A 17,389-nucleotide genomic window follows, 5' to 3' on the forward strand; every position below is an offset into this window, starting at 1 on the left:
TTTGGGTCATTTGGGTCCTCTGGGTCATTTGGGTCCTCTGGGTCATTTGGGTCCTCTGGGTCATTTGGGTCATTTGGGTCCTCTGGGTCATTTGGGTCCTCTGGGTCATTTGGGTCATTTGGGTCCTCTGGGTCATTTGGGTCATTTGGGTCCTCTGGGTCATTTGGGTCCTCTGGGTCATTTGGGTCCTCTGGGTCATTTGGGTCCTCTGGGTCCTCTGGGTCATTTGGGTCATTTGGGTCCTCTGGGTCATTTGGGTCCTCTGGGTCATTTGGGTCCTCTGGGTCATTTGGGTCCTATATTCCTATCCTATAACATATATATCCTATAACCTATCCTATATATATCCTATATCATATAACATATATCCTATATATCCTATAACATAACATATAACAAATATATCCTATATTATGTACTAGCGAGCGGCCGCGTACCAGCCAAAGGGGTAGCCCATGGTTAGCCTAAATATAGATTTGATGACGTCATGTTTACACATCTGAGCGACAGAAACTGTCTACACATCTGAGCGACAGAAACGTCTACACTGTTGGAGCTTCACTTTTGGAGAGACAGAAATTCTGGGTCATTTGGGTCCTCTGGGTCATTTGGGTCATTTGGGTCCTCTGGGTCATTTGGGTCCTCTGGGTCATTTGGGTCCTCTGGGTCATTTGGGTCCTCTGGGTCATTTGGGTCCTCTGGGTCATTTGGGTCCTCTGGGTCATTTGGGTCCTCTGGGTCATTTGGGTCCTCTGGGTCATTTGGGTCATTTGGGTCCTCTGGGTCATTTGGGTCCTCTGGGTCATTTGGGTCCTCTGGGTCATTTGGGTCCTCTGGGTCATTTGGGTCATTTGGGTCCTCTGGGTCATTTGGGTCCTCTGGGTCATTTGGGTCCTCTGGGTCATTTGGGTCCTCTGGGTCATTTGGGTCCTCTGGGTCATTTGGGTCCTCTGGGTCATTTGGGTCCTCTGGGTCATTTGGGTCCTCTGGGTCATTTGGGTCCTCTGGGTCATTTGGGTCCTCTGGGTCATTTGGGTCCTCTGGGTCATTTGGGTCCTCTGGGTCATTTGGGTCATTTGGGTCCTCTGGGTCATTTGGGTCCTCTGGGTCATTTGGGTCCTCTGGGTCATTTGGGTCCTCTGGGTCATTTGGGTCCTATATTCCTATCCTATAACATATATATCCTATAACCTATCCTATATATATCCTATATCATATAACATATATCCTATAACATAACATATAACAAATATATCCTATATTATGTACTAGCGAGCGGCCGCGTACCAGCCAAAGGGGTAGCCCATGGTTAGCCTAAATATAGATTTGATGACGTCATGTTTACACATCTGAGCGACAGAAACTGTCTACACATCTGAGCGACAGAAACGTCTACACTGTTGGAGCTTCACTTTTGGAGAGACAGAAATTCCCAGGCAAACGCTATAACGCACCAGGTTTACAACCTGTGCGTTAATAAAGCAGTATACATATTACACTGACTTAAAGGTATTTTAAATCGTATCATGCCATTTTTAACCAATTTCAATGGTTGCTAGAAGACAGGACAGCATGTACAATCATACTAACGTAATCATAAGACTTCAAACAAATAAACAAACAACCAAAAAAATACCTATTTTGGGGGCAACCTCCACCCTCCCCCCCCCATAGATTACCTTAGACCCCGATTATATATATTGTTGCGAATATGGAATTTGGCCTCCATATCCGCTTGTAAATATTCCCCTATTTCCCCAATACTCCCCAACTATCCCCAATCCCCCATTCCCTAGTCCCATTGTCTGTAAACAACAATCAGTAGAGCCGACCTTCCCCTTTTTCCCCCATTAAATGTCGTGCCCAGGTCCACCGCACCACACGTAGACAACTTTCGGACATCTTGCTAGTTATTCTTAGTCTATGTCAGTTAAGGACTCGTTTCCATTAATTATGACTCTTCGTTGCACCAGAATGTGATTATATGGCACCAGTAGTGAGTTTAGGACCTTTCCCATACCTCCTCCCATCTTCTTCCCCAAACAACAACAACAACAACAGAGGGGCACGGCGCTGCGCGGGGGGGAGTGTGCGTCCTGACACCGGCTCGGTTAGCCGCCATTGACAATGCGCTCCAGACCATGCGCTCCACGGGGTTACCACAAAGGGGCTGGCTGTCAGCTCCTCGTCAAGGGCGGAGCCTGGTAAACCCCCCGCACGCACCCAATGAGAAGCAACGTGCCGATTCCACGAGGCGGAGCTAACGAGCCGAGGGCGTGTCACTCCCCGCCGGATATACGCGGCCACGTAGCGGACGTGACGTCAGATGCGTCCCCAGCTTGAGCAGACAAAACGCCATCCGAGCGCTGCGACCTCCCGCATCTCTGGACCGGACCGGGTCGATTCTGCCCTGAGCCCAGGTGCACCTGGAGCCATCGCTACCCGCCTGTCCTTTCCATCAATCCCCGTGTGAGTCAGCTTTGTCCCGTTTATCTGTCGTCTGTTGGGAATAATATAAGATTGTGTCTAAGTGCTTGTCTTTCTATGTTGTACCTCTCGTCCCTGTAATCTGACCTTCCGAACGAATATAATCTCCTCCGGAGGTCTTGAGAACTGAACCCTGGGTGTCGTGTCATTTTAATCCCAGCCGGGTGTCCTTTTCCTTTATTGACCTAGCGCAGCGCGATTAGTCAACGTTCGGGTATAATCGGGTAACTTGTGCAGACGTGGTCATACCAAAACCGCTCGGTAAATAACATCTAAGCCACGTCTGTAACAATATATATATATTTAATGCCGTGAACAAACGTTGGTACATCACGGGTGATGAAGGTTGTGGTTGTTTCATCGGAATTGCGTGTGTAGTTTCTGAGAAGAAAGCAAACACCGATTTTGGGGGGTCAAACCTGGATCCACTTTGACCCCCAGTAGACCCCAATTTTTTTTTTTTTTTTTTTTTTTTAAATGCCGTGAACAAACTTTAGTCACAACATAACAAATATCATTTGTGCCAAATCTGGTCGCAATCCCATCAGCGGTTTCGGAGAAGAAGTTTCAAGTGCTTACTGCATTTACTTACCGATGGGTGGACGGACGGACGACGCGCCATCGCATAAGCTCCTCTGAACTTCGTTCCAGGTGAGCTAAAATTGGGGTCTACGGGGGTGTACGGAGGGGTTGCTATCCAAAATAGGTATTTGCTCTCTTCTCAGAAACGACACACACAATTTCGACTAAACTTGACCACAACCTTCATCACCTGTAGTTTGTTCACAGCATTAAAAAAAATTGAGGTCTATGGAGATTTACAGGGGGTTTCAGCCCCCCAAAGTCAGTATTTGCTCTCTTTTTCTGAAACTACAGACAGATTTCAATAGAACTTGACCACAACCTTCATCACACGTGATGCACCAAAGTTTGTTCACCGCATTAAAAAAAATCAAAAAAATCAGTTTAAGCGGTGTGTGGGGGGTTTGAGCCTCTGAAATAGGTATTTGCTCTCTTCTCCGAAACTGCACACACAATTTTGATGAAACTTAATTATAACCTTCATCAAGAGAGTAAGATGAAACTGGGTAATCTGTCAGCAACCCTTTTCTGGTGAAATTTCCAAAATCAAGACTCTCTGCTCACCTTCACTCATTCATTCCTCTTTTCTCCCGCCTCTGGAACAAACTTCCCCACTCCCTTCAATCCCACTCCTCCCTCCGGGTCTTTAAAACAACTGTTCACCACCATCTCTTATCTTCACCCATCCAAAACCTTCATCTTTTCTACCCCTGTTAATCCATCCTAAATCCACCTCCTTCAAATTCCGTTTTCTTTCCTGAAAATCCGTGTAGTGTCCATCTTGTTTATCCCGTGTACCCTGCCCAAGCCCCCCTCTCTTCCACAGATCTTCTGATGTCCCTGTTCTCTACTGGTTATTTTTCCCTCTCTTCTTGTCTCCCGCTCCCTTTATTTTATGTTCTATGTGTTAGCTCTTGCACCAGCTTCGACTGAGTATATTTTAAAAAAATCATTTTTTGTGCATTTTAAAAGATCCTTTTTCATTTGTTTTACTTCATTTTATGTCCTCATTGATACACACAGACAGACATTTAATGGGCTTGTAAAGTACAACATGCCATCTTTTGATTAAACCCGTCAGCTATCATGGCGATGATGTTCATTACGAAAAGAGATTTGTACCCCACACACTTGCAAAATATTGTCGGACCCCAACATTTGCGGTCCCAACATTCGCAGAACCCGCGTATTCGTGCTTCATACATTGTGACCTGCTTTGACATTCACGGCCCTGTGCTTTGCGCATTCGCCGCTTTTCAAACATGGACCAGGAACAAAGCATTACATTACAGTCCGCACACAATTATAGCGTACTCCCAAAAGTGTATCTTGATCCTGAAAATAGTTGCCCTTTTAACTGCTTGGAGTTTAAGCTTTAAGGAAGATACAGTATTCTGTATTTCCTTACCAAGATAGACGTTGAGTTTAAATTGCATAATTTTAAATGTCATGGTATCAGAGTCCTTGTGTTATAATTTTATTTTAGATCCAAAAATAAAAATTCATTTTTACTTATGTACCATGAACCAGCCTTGCTGATTGGTGCAATATATCCATGGTGTAAATTTAAGAAACACTGCAGAACACAACTGAACACACTTCCTGGTTGGCACTTCCAAAAACCTCCAGTTTAGCAGGACTTGAACGAAATATTATGCCATTTTACGCCATCTTGGCCAATCAAATTTACTGCTCGCATTCTCAGCATTCGGGAATATCGAGATTGACACAATCATGGCTTCTAGGAAATATCGATTGTGCTTGGAAACGCAAGGCAAGATTTGAAAAGACCCTTCCCATGTCCTTTAACTCAAGGCTATGTGGGCAAGGTGTCCTCTGAATTCTCCAGTTGCTTTTGAGTTGAAAAAAAATGATGGGATGGATGATATTGGCCTGTGGATTAATATTTACCATATTTGATATGCTTTGCTCTTGTTACTTAACCCTTTGAGTACGGGATTTTTTTTAAATAAAAATACCCCCGGTACGGGATTAATTTGGCATTTTGGTACGGGAATGCAACTATGTACTGACGATCTATTTATAGGTATAGTCGATGACGTGTAGTAACGTCATCCGTACACAAAACTTTTTCGCGGGTTGCGGCATTGGGCGTCATCCATACTCAAAGGGTTAACTTTCTATTTTACTAGTGGGCTCAATGGTCCATTTGATCAAGTTTTCATTGGTCTTCACGGCCTTGTAGCATAACTGCCTGCTGTAGTGCTTGAGCATTAGCTTGTCTTTCACCAAGTCAAGATGTGCTTGGACCAGGACAGTAGTGGGGGATTATACATTCGTTATTATTATTATTGCCAAATGAGACTGATATTATTAACTCCAGAAGAAACTCCAGAAGATCATATTTAGCAAAACTGCTTTGTTAGTGTTGCTCAGTTTGCCACGTCATCTGGTTCCCCAATCCTTAAGCGTCAAATGGCTTTTAAAACGATTGCAGTGGACTCTCATTAAGACTAATTTGTTAAGAGGAATGTTCCATGTAATTGTGTGTTTTGCTACGCCACCAAAGGTGGATGAAGGTTATGTTTTCACCCCTGTCTGTCTGTCTGTCCGTTTGTGAACAAAATATCTCAAAAAGTTGCGGACGGATTCGGACGAAATTTGGCAGAGAGGTAGCGTATGTGACACCGACAAAATGATTATATTTTGGTGAAGATCAGGATTTGGATTTGGCTACTATATTTTTTTTAAGCGATTCTTCACCTTTGGGAGATAAGGCCAAAAACGATACGTAGCAGGATATCTGCAAAAGTTGTGGACGGATTTGGACGAAACTTGGTGGACCAGTTGGTTGTCTGACAACGACGATTCGATTTGATTTTGATGAAGATCTGAATATGGATTCGGAAATGAGAATTATTTATTTTTAAAGTGATTCTTCACCATTGGGAGATTGGGCCAAAAACGATACATAGCAGGATATCTCAAAAAGTTTTGGACGGAACTTGGTGGACAGGTTGTGTGTGTAACAAGGACGAATGGATTCAATTTTGGTGAAGATCTGGATTCAGACAGTATAATTTTTTTAGTGATTCTACTCCATTGAAAGATAGGGCCAAAACCGATACAAAACAGGATATCTCAAAAAGTTGTGGACGAATGATTTTGATTAAATGTGATTCTGTATTGTGATTTTCTGGTCTACTCTGGGATAGAAAACGTAAACTGTTCAGTGTTCACCTGGCGGAGATATGCTCTCTACTGAGTGCCGTTCTAGTTTGCATTGTATGGCTGGTTAAGTCTGTTAGAATTGAGTACATTAAAGGCACAGTCGCCAAGCATGGTTTCCACTCAAACTGTAAGGGATTGCTGATCGTCTGGCACACAACAGTCACTGTTTGCTTCTGCAGATGCAGCTCGCTTGCTTCCTCTTCCTCAAGTCTCTGATGGAGGAATCCCAACTGCAAGTGTTTGAGACAAAGAGTCGGAGCATGCATGAGCATCATATTGCACATTCGTGGAAGGTGATTCTGAATCTAAGATGCAGCTATGCTTTTATTATTGGGGGTTTGTAGGGTATGTTTGATTATTGTATGTAATGTTTGCATGTTTAATATTTTCTATTATTATTACATAGATACATGTATTTATACAGTATTTGTAATATTTTAATAGCTTTGGTTTTTCCCCCTCTGCTTGGTTCTTCTGCAGGTAAGTTTTCTCTGAATTCAGAATCATGCATATCCTGGGAGTCCAAGATGCCTCCAATTGTAGTTTGTTTGTTTTTTTTGGAGCAACGTTTTCTATAAATGTCTTACATTAACATCTGTAAATTAAAAAAAGTTTTTTTTTTTTTTTTTTTTTTTTTTTTGTATACTGAATCGAGGCTCGTGAAAGAGCTAACATTAACTTCACAAACAAATCGACCAGACAAACAAAATACACAAAAAGAGGGAGCGGAAGACAAGATGGGGAGAAAAGGGGAAGCACACACACACAACATCCGAGAGCAGGGAGATGTGTGGAAGGGAGAGGGCCCGGGGGGAGGAGGCGTGGGAAGGGGGGGGGGGGGGAGGGAGAAGTATAAAGCACAAGGACACCAAGGACTTCCAGGACAAAAGTTGGTATTTCAAAAAGTGGAATTGGGGTGAAATTAGCGGGGGTAGAAAAGATCAAGGTTTTGGATGGGGGAAGATAAGAGATGGTGGTGAACAGCTGTTTTAAAGACTTGGAGGGTGGAGTGGGATTGAAGAGAGTGAGGGAGTTTGTTCCAGAGGCGGGAGAAAAGAGGAATGAAGGAGTGAAGGTGAGCAGAGAGTCTTGATTTTGGCAGTTTAACCAAAAGAGGGTTGCAGGCAGATCTTGTGCGACCTGTAGGAATATTTGCGGGACAGAGCCCAGAGAGAGCTGGGGGGGCAAGGCCAGAGAGGAGTCGGTAGAAGACGGAAAGACCACCAACCTGCCTGCGGTGAGTGAGTGAGAGTCCCTTGGAGTTAGCTTCATCGCGGGAGATTCCAATGATTCTGAATGCTTTGGTTTCAACAGCGTGAAGGCGAGCTAGGTGTGAGGCAGGAGCACCAGCCCAGAGGGGAGAGCAGTATTCCATTGAGCTGCGGATGAAAGCCTTGTATGTGGTGAGGAGCTCAGGTGTGCCAAAGAAGGACTTCGCACGACGGAGGATGCCCAGTCGGCGACTGGCTTTGGAGGCCAGATTTGAAATGTGGTTTTTCCAGGAAAGATCATGGCAGATAGTGAGACCCAAAAGCTTGAGTGACAGAACTTCTTGGAGAGGATTATTCAGAAAGTGGATGGGAGGGTTGTCCAGTCGGTCTTTTCGGAGAGACATCGTAAGAGTGTGAGATTTGTCAGGATTGAAAGACATGTTCCACTTGTTTGACCAGTCTGTGATTTTGTCAAGGTCTGCAGAGTGAGGAGGCTGCAGACTGCCGATCTGAGGGATGAAGAATGGAGCGACAGAGAGTAGAGTCGTCAGCAAAGAGATAGAGAGGATTTTCAAGAGAGTCAGAGAGATCATTGATGAAGACCAGAAAAAGCACAGGGCCCAGAACACTGCCTTGGGGAACTCCAGCCTGAACAGGAAGAGGAGATGAGAGAAACCCATTCAGGACCACACGTTGACTACGACTAGAGAGGAAGTCCGCCAGCTAAGCGTCGAGATTTCCATGGATACCAAAAGAGGAGAGTTTGGTGAGCAGAGCGGGGTGCCAGACCGTATCGAAGGCACGTGATATGTCATAAAGTGATATGCAAATATAAATAAATATAAATAAAGTGATAAAGTGATATAAAGTGATATCACGATATGTCGTGATATGCAATCATAAAGCATGTGAGTTAAACACCATAGTTGCAGACTAAACCATATAAATTTAAGTCGTATATGGGCTGCTGGTGCTACAGTTCAATTTGTTGTACATTTCAGTTTATGCTCTGCATTTTACGTAGTTATGTATGCAATTCCCAGAAGAATTACTTTCGGTATCTCAGCCAGGATGCTGCATCCAGGAACATTTCTAATGCAATCGTCAGTGCGCTACACCATTGCAGTCGCTGCATTAATAAATCAATGTAACAGTGGTGCTCGTGTTCACATTCTTCAAGCTACGATTTCCAAATCCTTGTCCTTGGAAAGATTCTCTGTTTCCTTCAGCACAATATTATCAGATGCAACCACAACCTCTGGTATAAAGCAGTCGTTGGTGTTCACATTTGATCACAAAGTCTGGTTCGTTTGTGTCGAGAGCTCTTTCTTTGTACATCTGCATATCCCACAGGATAGTATCCACTTAGTTGTTTGTGACCTGTGGTTTGTTTGTTACAAAAGCCAAGTTTACGGTGTATAAAAAGCCAAGTCTTCCTTCCTACATTCACTAAACCCACCTGCATTCCACCCCTCCAACGTTTTCAAATGGATCTCTGACTCGAAAATCACAAGAAACTCATTTTTCAATAAATGTTCGTTTTCCATTAATCGTCCAACACATTCTAAAATCCAAACTCACCCCACCCCTCCTAAATTCCCCCCACACCCATCCCTTTCAAATCTCCCACCTTGCCCCTCCCCTCCTAAACACCCCCCTCATACCTCCCCTCCCAAACTCCCCCCCAACCCCGCCTCTCCTAAATTCCCCGCTCACCCCTCCCCTTTAAATCTCCACGCCCTCCTTTTTTCTCCAATTCTCCCCTCTCACCCCTCCTTCTCAAAGTGTCCTCCCCGCTTCCTCTCCCTGCCAACTCTTACCTCCATCTCCTCCAACCTTCTTCCTCGCTCTGCCCCCCCCTCAAACAACACCTCACTGTGCCTCACCCAATCACCATCAAACCTTTTGTACTCCTCATCCTTCCCTTTCTCCTAGCTCTTCTAAAATATCTGACACACTATCAACAGCTCTCCCGACCTCCTCCTCCACTTCGTCATCTTACCCTACCCCCCCCCTCCCCTGTCCTGTATCCGATGCTCCCACTCTCTTCCTTAATGGTATGGACCTCAAACATCCGGGGCCTTCGCTCAAACCTGATTGATCTCTCCATACAGGCGGCTTCTGATAAACCAGACCTGATCTGCTCAACAAAAACTTTCCTCCTTCAAGATGTCCCTGATTCATTAATATCTCTCCCTGGTTACTCCCTCCTCCGGTATGATAGACCTGAGCTTTGTCCTGGAGGTGGGGTTGCTATCTTTATCAAAAACTCTTCCTCTCTCTCCCTGCACTGCCCTCTCTCCACCTCACCCCCAGGAGTACCTCTGGCTTCCCCTTCGCCCCCACCTTTTGTCATATGTATGTTGTACCGTCCACCAAACAGTGATGACTCCATCTTCATCTCGCTGTCTGATAACATGGACCAACTTCTACCTACTCATCCCAACTCTCTCTTCCTCATTATGTGGTGATTTCAATTGTCAACATGCCAGGTGGCTGGGTGTGGGTACCTCTCTCACCAGCCATGGCACCTCAGCAAAGGACTTCTGCGACCAACTGGGACTGACACAATCTGTCAATTTCCCGACTCGGATCTCAGTCAACGGAGCATCCTCTATTCGAGACTTGGTTATGACAAACTTCCCTGCAAATGTCTGCTGCTCTTCTTCTGCTCCAATCGGTTCATCTGACCATATGCTTGTTAAAGTGGACATCTCTCTGGCCATTCTAAGAGAGCCTCCTCAGCATCGACAAGTCTGGCATTTCACTAAGGCCAACTGCCACGGTCTTCAAGCAGCCATCACTCATCTGGACTGGTCTCCCATCTCCACTGCCTCTGCCATCAACTCATCCTGGGAATTCAGCCAAAGAAAATTACTCTCTCTCAAGCACAGATTTTTCCCATCTCGTCTTCAGTTGTCATACCCTTCTTCCCGTCCATGGTACACGGAATCTTGTGGTGAGGCAGTCGCCCTGAAACAACTTGCCTTCGCCTCCTGGAAGGCAAATCCAATGGAAGGCAATCTCATTTCCTTTCACAAAGCCCGGAACAAGTGTGTGTCCACCCTCAGGAGAGCCAGGAAACAATATCTCTCCACTCTAAAGACTGAACTCTCAAACCTGTCTCCCTCTTCCAAATCCTGGTGGCGTCTGGTCAAATCTTTTTCTGGTGTTTGTTCCCCTTCCATCCCCTCCTTTACCTCAAATGGCTACACAGCTGACTCCGCACGTGAAAAAGCTGAATGCCTCAACTCCGTGTTTGCCTCAAAATCTTGTATCCCAAACTCGTCTCTCTCTGCACCCACCGTACCCAATCATACCCAGCTGCTCCTGGGCTCTGTGTCCTTCTCTCCTGACAAGGTGGAGAAGTTTATGTCAACCCTCGACTCTGATTCTGCAACTGGACCAGACCTAAAACAGGTCCTAAAATCCTGCTCTGCCGCTCTTTCACACCCCCTCTCTCTTCTCGACAACCTCTCTTTTCCTCAAGGTCATCTGCCATCAGCTTGGAAATCAGCCAACATTACCGCTTTACACAAAAAAGGTGCAAAAACAGATCCTTGCAACTACAGACCAATCAGCCTGCTCCCAATTATCAGCAAAGTCATGGAATCCATCATTACTTTGGATATGAAATCCTTCCTCTTCTCCAATGGCTTGATCTCTGATTGTCAATTCGGTTTCAGACCAGGTCACTCTACTCTGGACATGCTGCTTCTGTTGTCTGGACAATGGATGGAGGTTCTCAACGCGAAACAGGAAATCAGAGCTGTCTCCCTTGACACATCACGTGCCTTCGATACGGTCTGGCACCCCGCTCTGCTCACCAAACTCTCCTCCTATGGTATGCATGGAAATCTCCACGCATGACTGACGGACTTCCTCTCTAGTCGTAGTCAACGTGTGGCCCTGAATGGGTTTCTCTCATCTCCCCTTCCTGTTCAGGCTGGAGTTCCCCAAGGCAGTGTTCTGGGCCCTGTGCTTTTTCTGGTCTTCATCAATGATCTCTCCGACTCTCTGGAGAAGCCTCCCTATCTCTTTGCTGATGACTCCACTCGCTGCCGCTGCATACTTCATCCCTCAGATCGGCAGTCTGCAGCCTCCTCACTCTCTGCAGACCTAGACAAAATCACAGACTGGTCAAACAAGTGGAACATGTCTTTCAATCCCGACAAATCGCACGCTATCACTATGTCTCTCCGAAAAGACCGTCTGGACAACCCTCCCATCTACTTTCTCAACAATCCTCTCCAAGAAGTTCTGTCACTCAAGCTCTTGGGTCTCACTATCTGCCATGATCTTTCCTGGGAAAACCACATTTCCAAGCTGGCCTCCAAAGCCAGTCGCCGACTGGGCATCCTCCGTCGTGCGAAGTCCTTCCTTGGCACACCTGAGCTCCTCACCACATACAAGGCTTTCATCCACAGCTCAATGGAATACTGCTCTCCCCTCTGGGCTGGTGCTCCTGCCTCACACCCAGCTCGGCTTCACGCTGTTGAAACCAAAGCTTTAAGAATAATTGGAATCTCCCACGATGAAGCTGATTGTGAGGGCCTTTCACTCGCTCACCGCAGGCAGGTTGGTGGTATTTCTGACTTCTACCGACTCCTCTCTGGCCTCGCCCCCCAGCTCTGTATGTGCTCTGTCCCCCAAATACTTCTACAGGTCGCACAAGATCTGCCAGCAACTCTCTTCTGGTGAAACTGCCAAAATCAAGACTCTCTGCTCACCTTCACTCTTTCATTCCTCTTTTTCCCCACCTCTGGAACAAACTCCTTCACTCTCTTCAATCCTACTCCTCCCTCAAAGTCTGGAAAACAGCTGTTCACCACCATCCCTTATCTTCCCCCTTCCAAAACCTTGATCTTTTCTACCCCCATTAATTCACCCAGATCCACTTTTGTGGAGACCACAGATCTCCCGATGTCACTGCTCTCAAATGTTGTACTTGTGTGCTACCCCCTCTCTCCCTATATTGTTTTCTGCTCCCTTTATTATATGTTTTATGTGTCCGTTTGTGTTTTTGTGATTAATGTTTGCTCTTAAACGAGCCTCGATCTTGCATGCAAAAAAATAAATAAAAGTTCCCACCTAAATTCAAGTTGAGATATAGGAAAAGGTTACTCCAAGAATTTTATTAAGTAAAAAAATGTAAATAGAAATGTAGGAATTATTAAATAAATAAAAAAGTAAAAAGGAAACTTTTATTTTTTATTTTAATACAAAAAAAAGTAAATTCAAATTCTGAGTAAAAATTTTTTTCCCCCCTGTTTTAACCCCTGTGAAAGGGAGAAACCCCAGATGGCGGTTTAATACTCTTAAAGGTGTAAGACCTTTACTTTTACCTTTAACCCAGAGGGGTATAATGTAAATTGTGTGTAAATGCACCTTGCTCTAGGCTATCTTGAGAGGGAAGTTTTGTTCAAATCAAACAAACCCGAGTTGAATTATGGTGAAAAATGTAAAAAATGTCTATAATTGGGTCATGGCCTTAAAAATTATGTCAAGGCCAAATAAAATGTCAACTCCATATTGTCATCTGCATTACCATGATTGAGGAAAAATTTCATTCCGAAAGTCCTTGGTCATTGACAGAAAAAAAGGGGAAAAACATAAATGGTGATTTAATTTTGTGACCCCTTGAAAGTTCGCATCCCTACTCGTCCCTTATTTACCAATCAATTGCTCTAAAACCCGACAGCCTTTCTACTCTATGTTCTGAAAGATCACACAGTCTTAGATATTTCGATTTCGTATTTTTTGAACTCGGATCATACACAAGGTTCAGCCCTTTCACTCGATGTTCTGCAGGATCGCCTCATTTTGGATGTTTGAATTTCATATCGGAGGGTCTCCCAGTGGGTACCCCAAATCAACAGTGGGTTGAACTACAACCTCAAGAGATTGACCGTCAGCTCACTCGGAGCTATATTTATTATTAATTTGGCGAAAATCATGCTTTTTGCCACTCAAACTTTATTTAAGGCTTAATATTTTTCTCAAATGATTTCTTAATTTTTTTCCTATTATTTTTCTTTTGTTTGCAGATCGCTTTGAAGAAGAGCAAAGGATAGCCATGAACCTCACCTGATGGATGGATTGGATGTTCTTCAAGCATTATTTTTGATCTTTTTGTGAAGCTTTATTTTGTGAAAATAAATAAACATAATACAACTTGATTGATTCAGCATTTGTCATGAGTCTAAACCTTGTCTAACTGGTTTGTGGAAGGAATGGCCCAACTCCATATTCTGTTTAGAGCTTTTGATCCCAGCTAATGGGATGTGATATCTGTTTAAATTACGATGCTGTTCAGCACCCCATCCACCCAACCTCCCAATATCTGGCCTTATTCATAGGTGTTGTAGAAATAAAATATTGTTACCTCCGCCACCGAAGGAGGACAGTGGTTATGTTTTACAACATGTCTGCTTGTTTGTCTGTCTGTGAACAGGATATCTCAAAGTTGCAGACAGATTCGGACGAAATTTGGTGTTGAGGTTCGCTATGTGAAAAGGACGAAATTATTAGATTTTGGTGAAGATCCGAATCCAAATATGATAATTTTTAAAATTCCTAAAGTGATTCTACTCCATTGAAAGATAGGGCCAAAAACGATATAAAACATGATATTTAAAGAAGTTGTGGACGAGTTATGACAAAACTAGGTGGACGAGTTGGTTAGGTGACAAGAACAAGCCGATTATATTTTGATTCAGGTCCGAATCCATATCCAGCCTATCATTGGGATGCAAAACATAAACTGTTCAGCCTGGCAGAGATATGCTCTTTACCGAGTGCCCTTCTAGTTTTTATGTTTGTTTGATTTATGTTTTTATGCGTCCGCCCCCGAACGTGGCCAGGGGCATTATTGTCCCCTGTCGCACCGCGGAGCGAAAGGGGGACTATGGTTTTCCCCTCCGTCCATGTGTGCGGGCGTGCGTGCGTAAGCGAAGGACCAAATTCTAATTTGGTGTGCGGGTGCAACCCACGTCAAAATCCAAGATGGCCGCCACCATGTATGTCTGAACCTTGTGAGCGGAATATCTTGAAAAATAAGCGAAGAACCAACTTCTAATTTGGTGTGTGGGTGTATCTCGGCATAAGGAAGAACCCTATTGAAAATTGGGTCGCCACGTCAAAATCCAAGATGGCGGCCACCATATATATGTCTGAACCTTGTGAGCGGAATATCTTGAAAAATAAACGAACTACTAACTTCTAATCTGGTGTGTGGGTGTATCTACGCATTAGGAAGAACGCTATTGAAAATTGGGTCGCCACGTCAAAATCCAAGATGGCCGCCACCATGTACATGTCTGAACATTGTGAGCGAAATATCTTGAAAAATAAACGAATTACTAACTTCTAATCTGGTGTGTGGGTGTATCTACACATAAGGGAGAACGCTATTGAAAATTGGGTCACCACGTCAAAATCCAAGATGGCCGCCTTGCGTCTTCCATTTTGTCAACTCACATCGCTTCAACGACGGGGGACCGAGGCGTAACGAATGTGTTTTCGGGTTGTCTGTCCGTCCGTCCGTCCGTATGGGCTAAACCTCGTTTTTATCAGCAACCACATGTCCAATTGAGACAAAACTTTCAGGGTAGGAGTGACATCCATGCAGAATGTTTTTTTTTTAATGATAATTATGACATCATAGGTCATGTGGTATGGCAGCCATCTTGGATTAAACACAAATAATTAAAAAATTATTTCTCAGAAACCGCTGAATGGAAACATTTTAAACTTGCCACATTGTCAAATACTCCCAATGGGGATCAAAAACATAATAATGATGACATCATAGGTGAAGTGGTATACCAGCCAAAAATGTTTTAATCGAATTCCTTTAACCTAAAAATCTGAAATTGCATGCACATGATCTATGACCCCTTTGTATTGAAATATTAAATTTATGACATCATAGGTCACATGGTTTGGCAGCCATATTGGATTTAACCTAAAACCTTTAAAACAAGACAAAGTCGAACAGCGGTGTAGCCGGGCTTGTAAAATATTGTCGTGTGATTCCTTCAGTTAGCACTGGAGAGTCACGGAAGGCAAATTGAGCGTTACTCGGAGGCGATGATCGAATGCGGATTTTACTTTCTGCGCCGGAGGAAGAAAGGAAATAAGAGGAAGCTCTTACCTGTGGTCCCCCCGGCGGTCCCAACCTGTGGAAAATAATCACACGAAAATGGATTTACAAATGTACCGAAAATAACAGGTTTATTAAAACGGAATGCCGGGACAAAGAAAAGCGCAATGATAACTAAAGTCCTGTGACGTACACGAAAGCCCACTGGCGTGGTGACATCATTCCGTGCACCAAGTGGGCGGCGGCCACGCCCTAGGGGTAGGCGTGGCCTCAGGATATACACCGGGCGCGCAGCCCGGAGCGCGCCAGTGCTACAGTGACCTCTTTGGAATAAAGAACTATAAACTTACCGTGTTGTCCGCTTCCTCCTTGGTAGCAAGTCGCACGCGTAGCACCGCGTGCTTCATTGGTGACCTCCGACATTCGAGTCAGCCGTTGCTGACTACCCGAAACCGCCGCAACAATGGCTACCAACGCGGTCTCCATCAAGCTCCCCAAATTCTGGGAGTCACAAGCCGAAGTTTGGTTCCTGCAGGCGGAAGCCCAGTTCCGACTTCGAGGCATCACGGTGGACGAGACCATGTACTGCCACGTGGTCGCTGCCCTCGGGCCCGGCACGGCCACCTGCGTCGTATCGGTCCTAAGGGATCCACCTGCCGACGGCAAGTACGAGGCGGTCAAGCGTCTCCTCCTCGCCACGTTCGGCCTTACGGTGGACGCACGGGCCGATCGCCTCTTGGACCTCCCCGAGATCGGGGACACGCGACCGTCGGTCCGTATGGACCATATGCTGGCACTCATGGGCGACGAAACCCCGAACGCTCTATTCCGGGCGTTGTTTGGACGCCAGCTGCCAGCACGAGTCCGCCTCGCTTTGGCTGGTTCCGCATTAACGGAACCTCATGCGCTCGCTGCTGAGGCCGACAAATACTACGCGGCTTTGGACATGCAGGCGAGTCTTGGCACGGCTGCCGCTCCCGAGGCTCCTGAGGCTTTCCCCGATGCACCGCACCTCGTGTCCGCCGCCACGCCCCGCCCACCACCACCGCCGCCGCCACGAAGAAAACCGCGGCCTCCGACGCCGCAGCTGCCCGCCTGGTGTTTCTTCCACGCCATGTTCAGCCACGAGGCTCGGCAGTGTCGCCCGTCGTGCTCATTCGGCAGGTCGGGAAACGGGCGAGCCGGCGCTCGGTGGCAACGGTGAGCGTCGGCAATTCAAACAGCCTTCTGTATATAACGGACACCTTGTCCGGGCGCCGTTACCTGTGTGACATGGGGGCGCAGGTGAGTGTCGTTCCTGCCGGTACATCCGACAAGCAAACCGCGGGCCGAGGTCCCGCGCTGCTTGCGGCCAATGGTACGTCTATATGCACGTACGGAAAACGCTGTCTCTCCCTGCGATTCGGAGGTCAGGTTTTCCGTTGGTCGTTCGTTACGGCCGACGTGCCCATGGCACTGCTCGGCGTGGACTTCTTATGTGCTAATGGATTACTGGTCGATGTAAAGCGCAGAAGGCTTGTCCAGGCTGAGACGTTCAGCTCGCTCGCGTGTGCGCTGCCCGCCTTGTTGAGCAGCTCACAGAGCGGCTCACCGAGCGGCTTGCTGAGCGGTTCCGTTCCGGCCAGGTTCATCTGTACGCTTCCGGCAGCGGACAAATTCGCCCGCCTCCTCGCGGGTTTCCCGGCCCTCACGCGGCCCACCTTCTCGGCGGGGACCGTCAAGCACAGGGTGGAACATCACATCCCCACCGCAGGGCCACCGGTCTACGCCCGGGCACGCCACCTCGAGCCGACGAAGCTCGCGGTAGCTAAAG

The 17,389-nt window shown here is 46.0% G+C and overlaps 1 protein-coding gene across 1 annotated transcript in view; it reads left to right on the forward strand.

Annotated features, from left to right (window-relative positions):
* Positions 1–13,651, forward strand: part of CENPW (centromere protein W) — a 17,865-nt gene extending 4,214 nt beyond the window's left edge. The window contains exons 2-3 of the mRNA XM_068125303.2: positions 6,441–6,554; positions 13,520–13,651. Of these exons, the coding sequence (XP_067981404.2) occupies positions 6,441–6,554; positions 13,520–13,546 (141 nt within the window). The 3' untranslated portion in view covers positions 13,547–13,651. The remainder of the gene's footprint in view (positions 1–6,440; positions 6,555–13,519) is intronic.
* The last annotated feature ends 3,738 nt before the right edge of the window (positions 13,652–17,389 follow it).

This window comes from Myxine glutinosa, chromosome 8, assembly GCF_964187855.1.
Source record: "Myxine glutinosa chromosome 8, kmMyxGlut1.1, whole genome shotgun sequence".
Taxonomy (NCBI): domain Eukaryota; kingdom Metazoa; phylum Chordata; class Myxini; order Myxiniformes; family Myxinidae; genus Myxine; species Myxine glutinosa.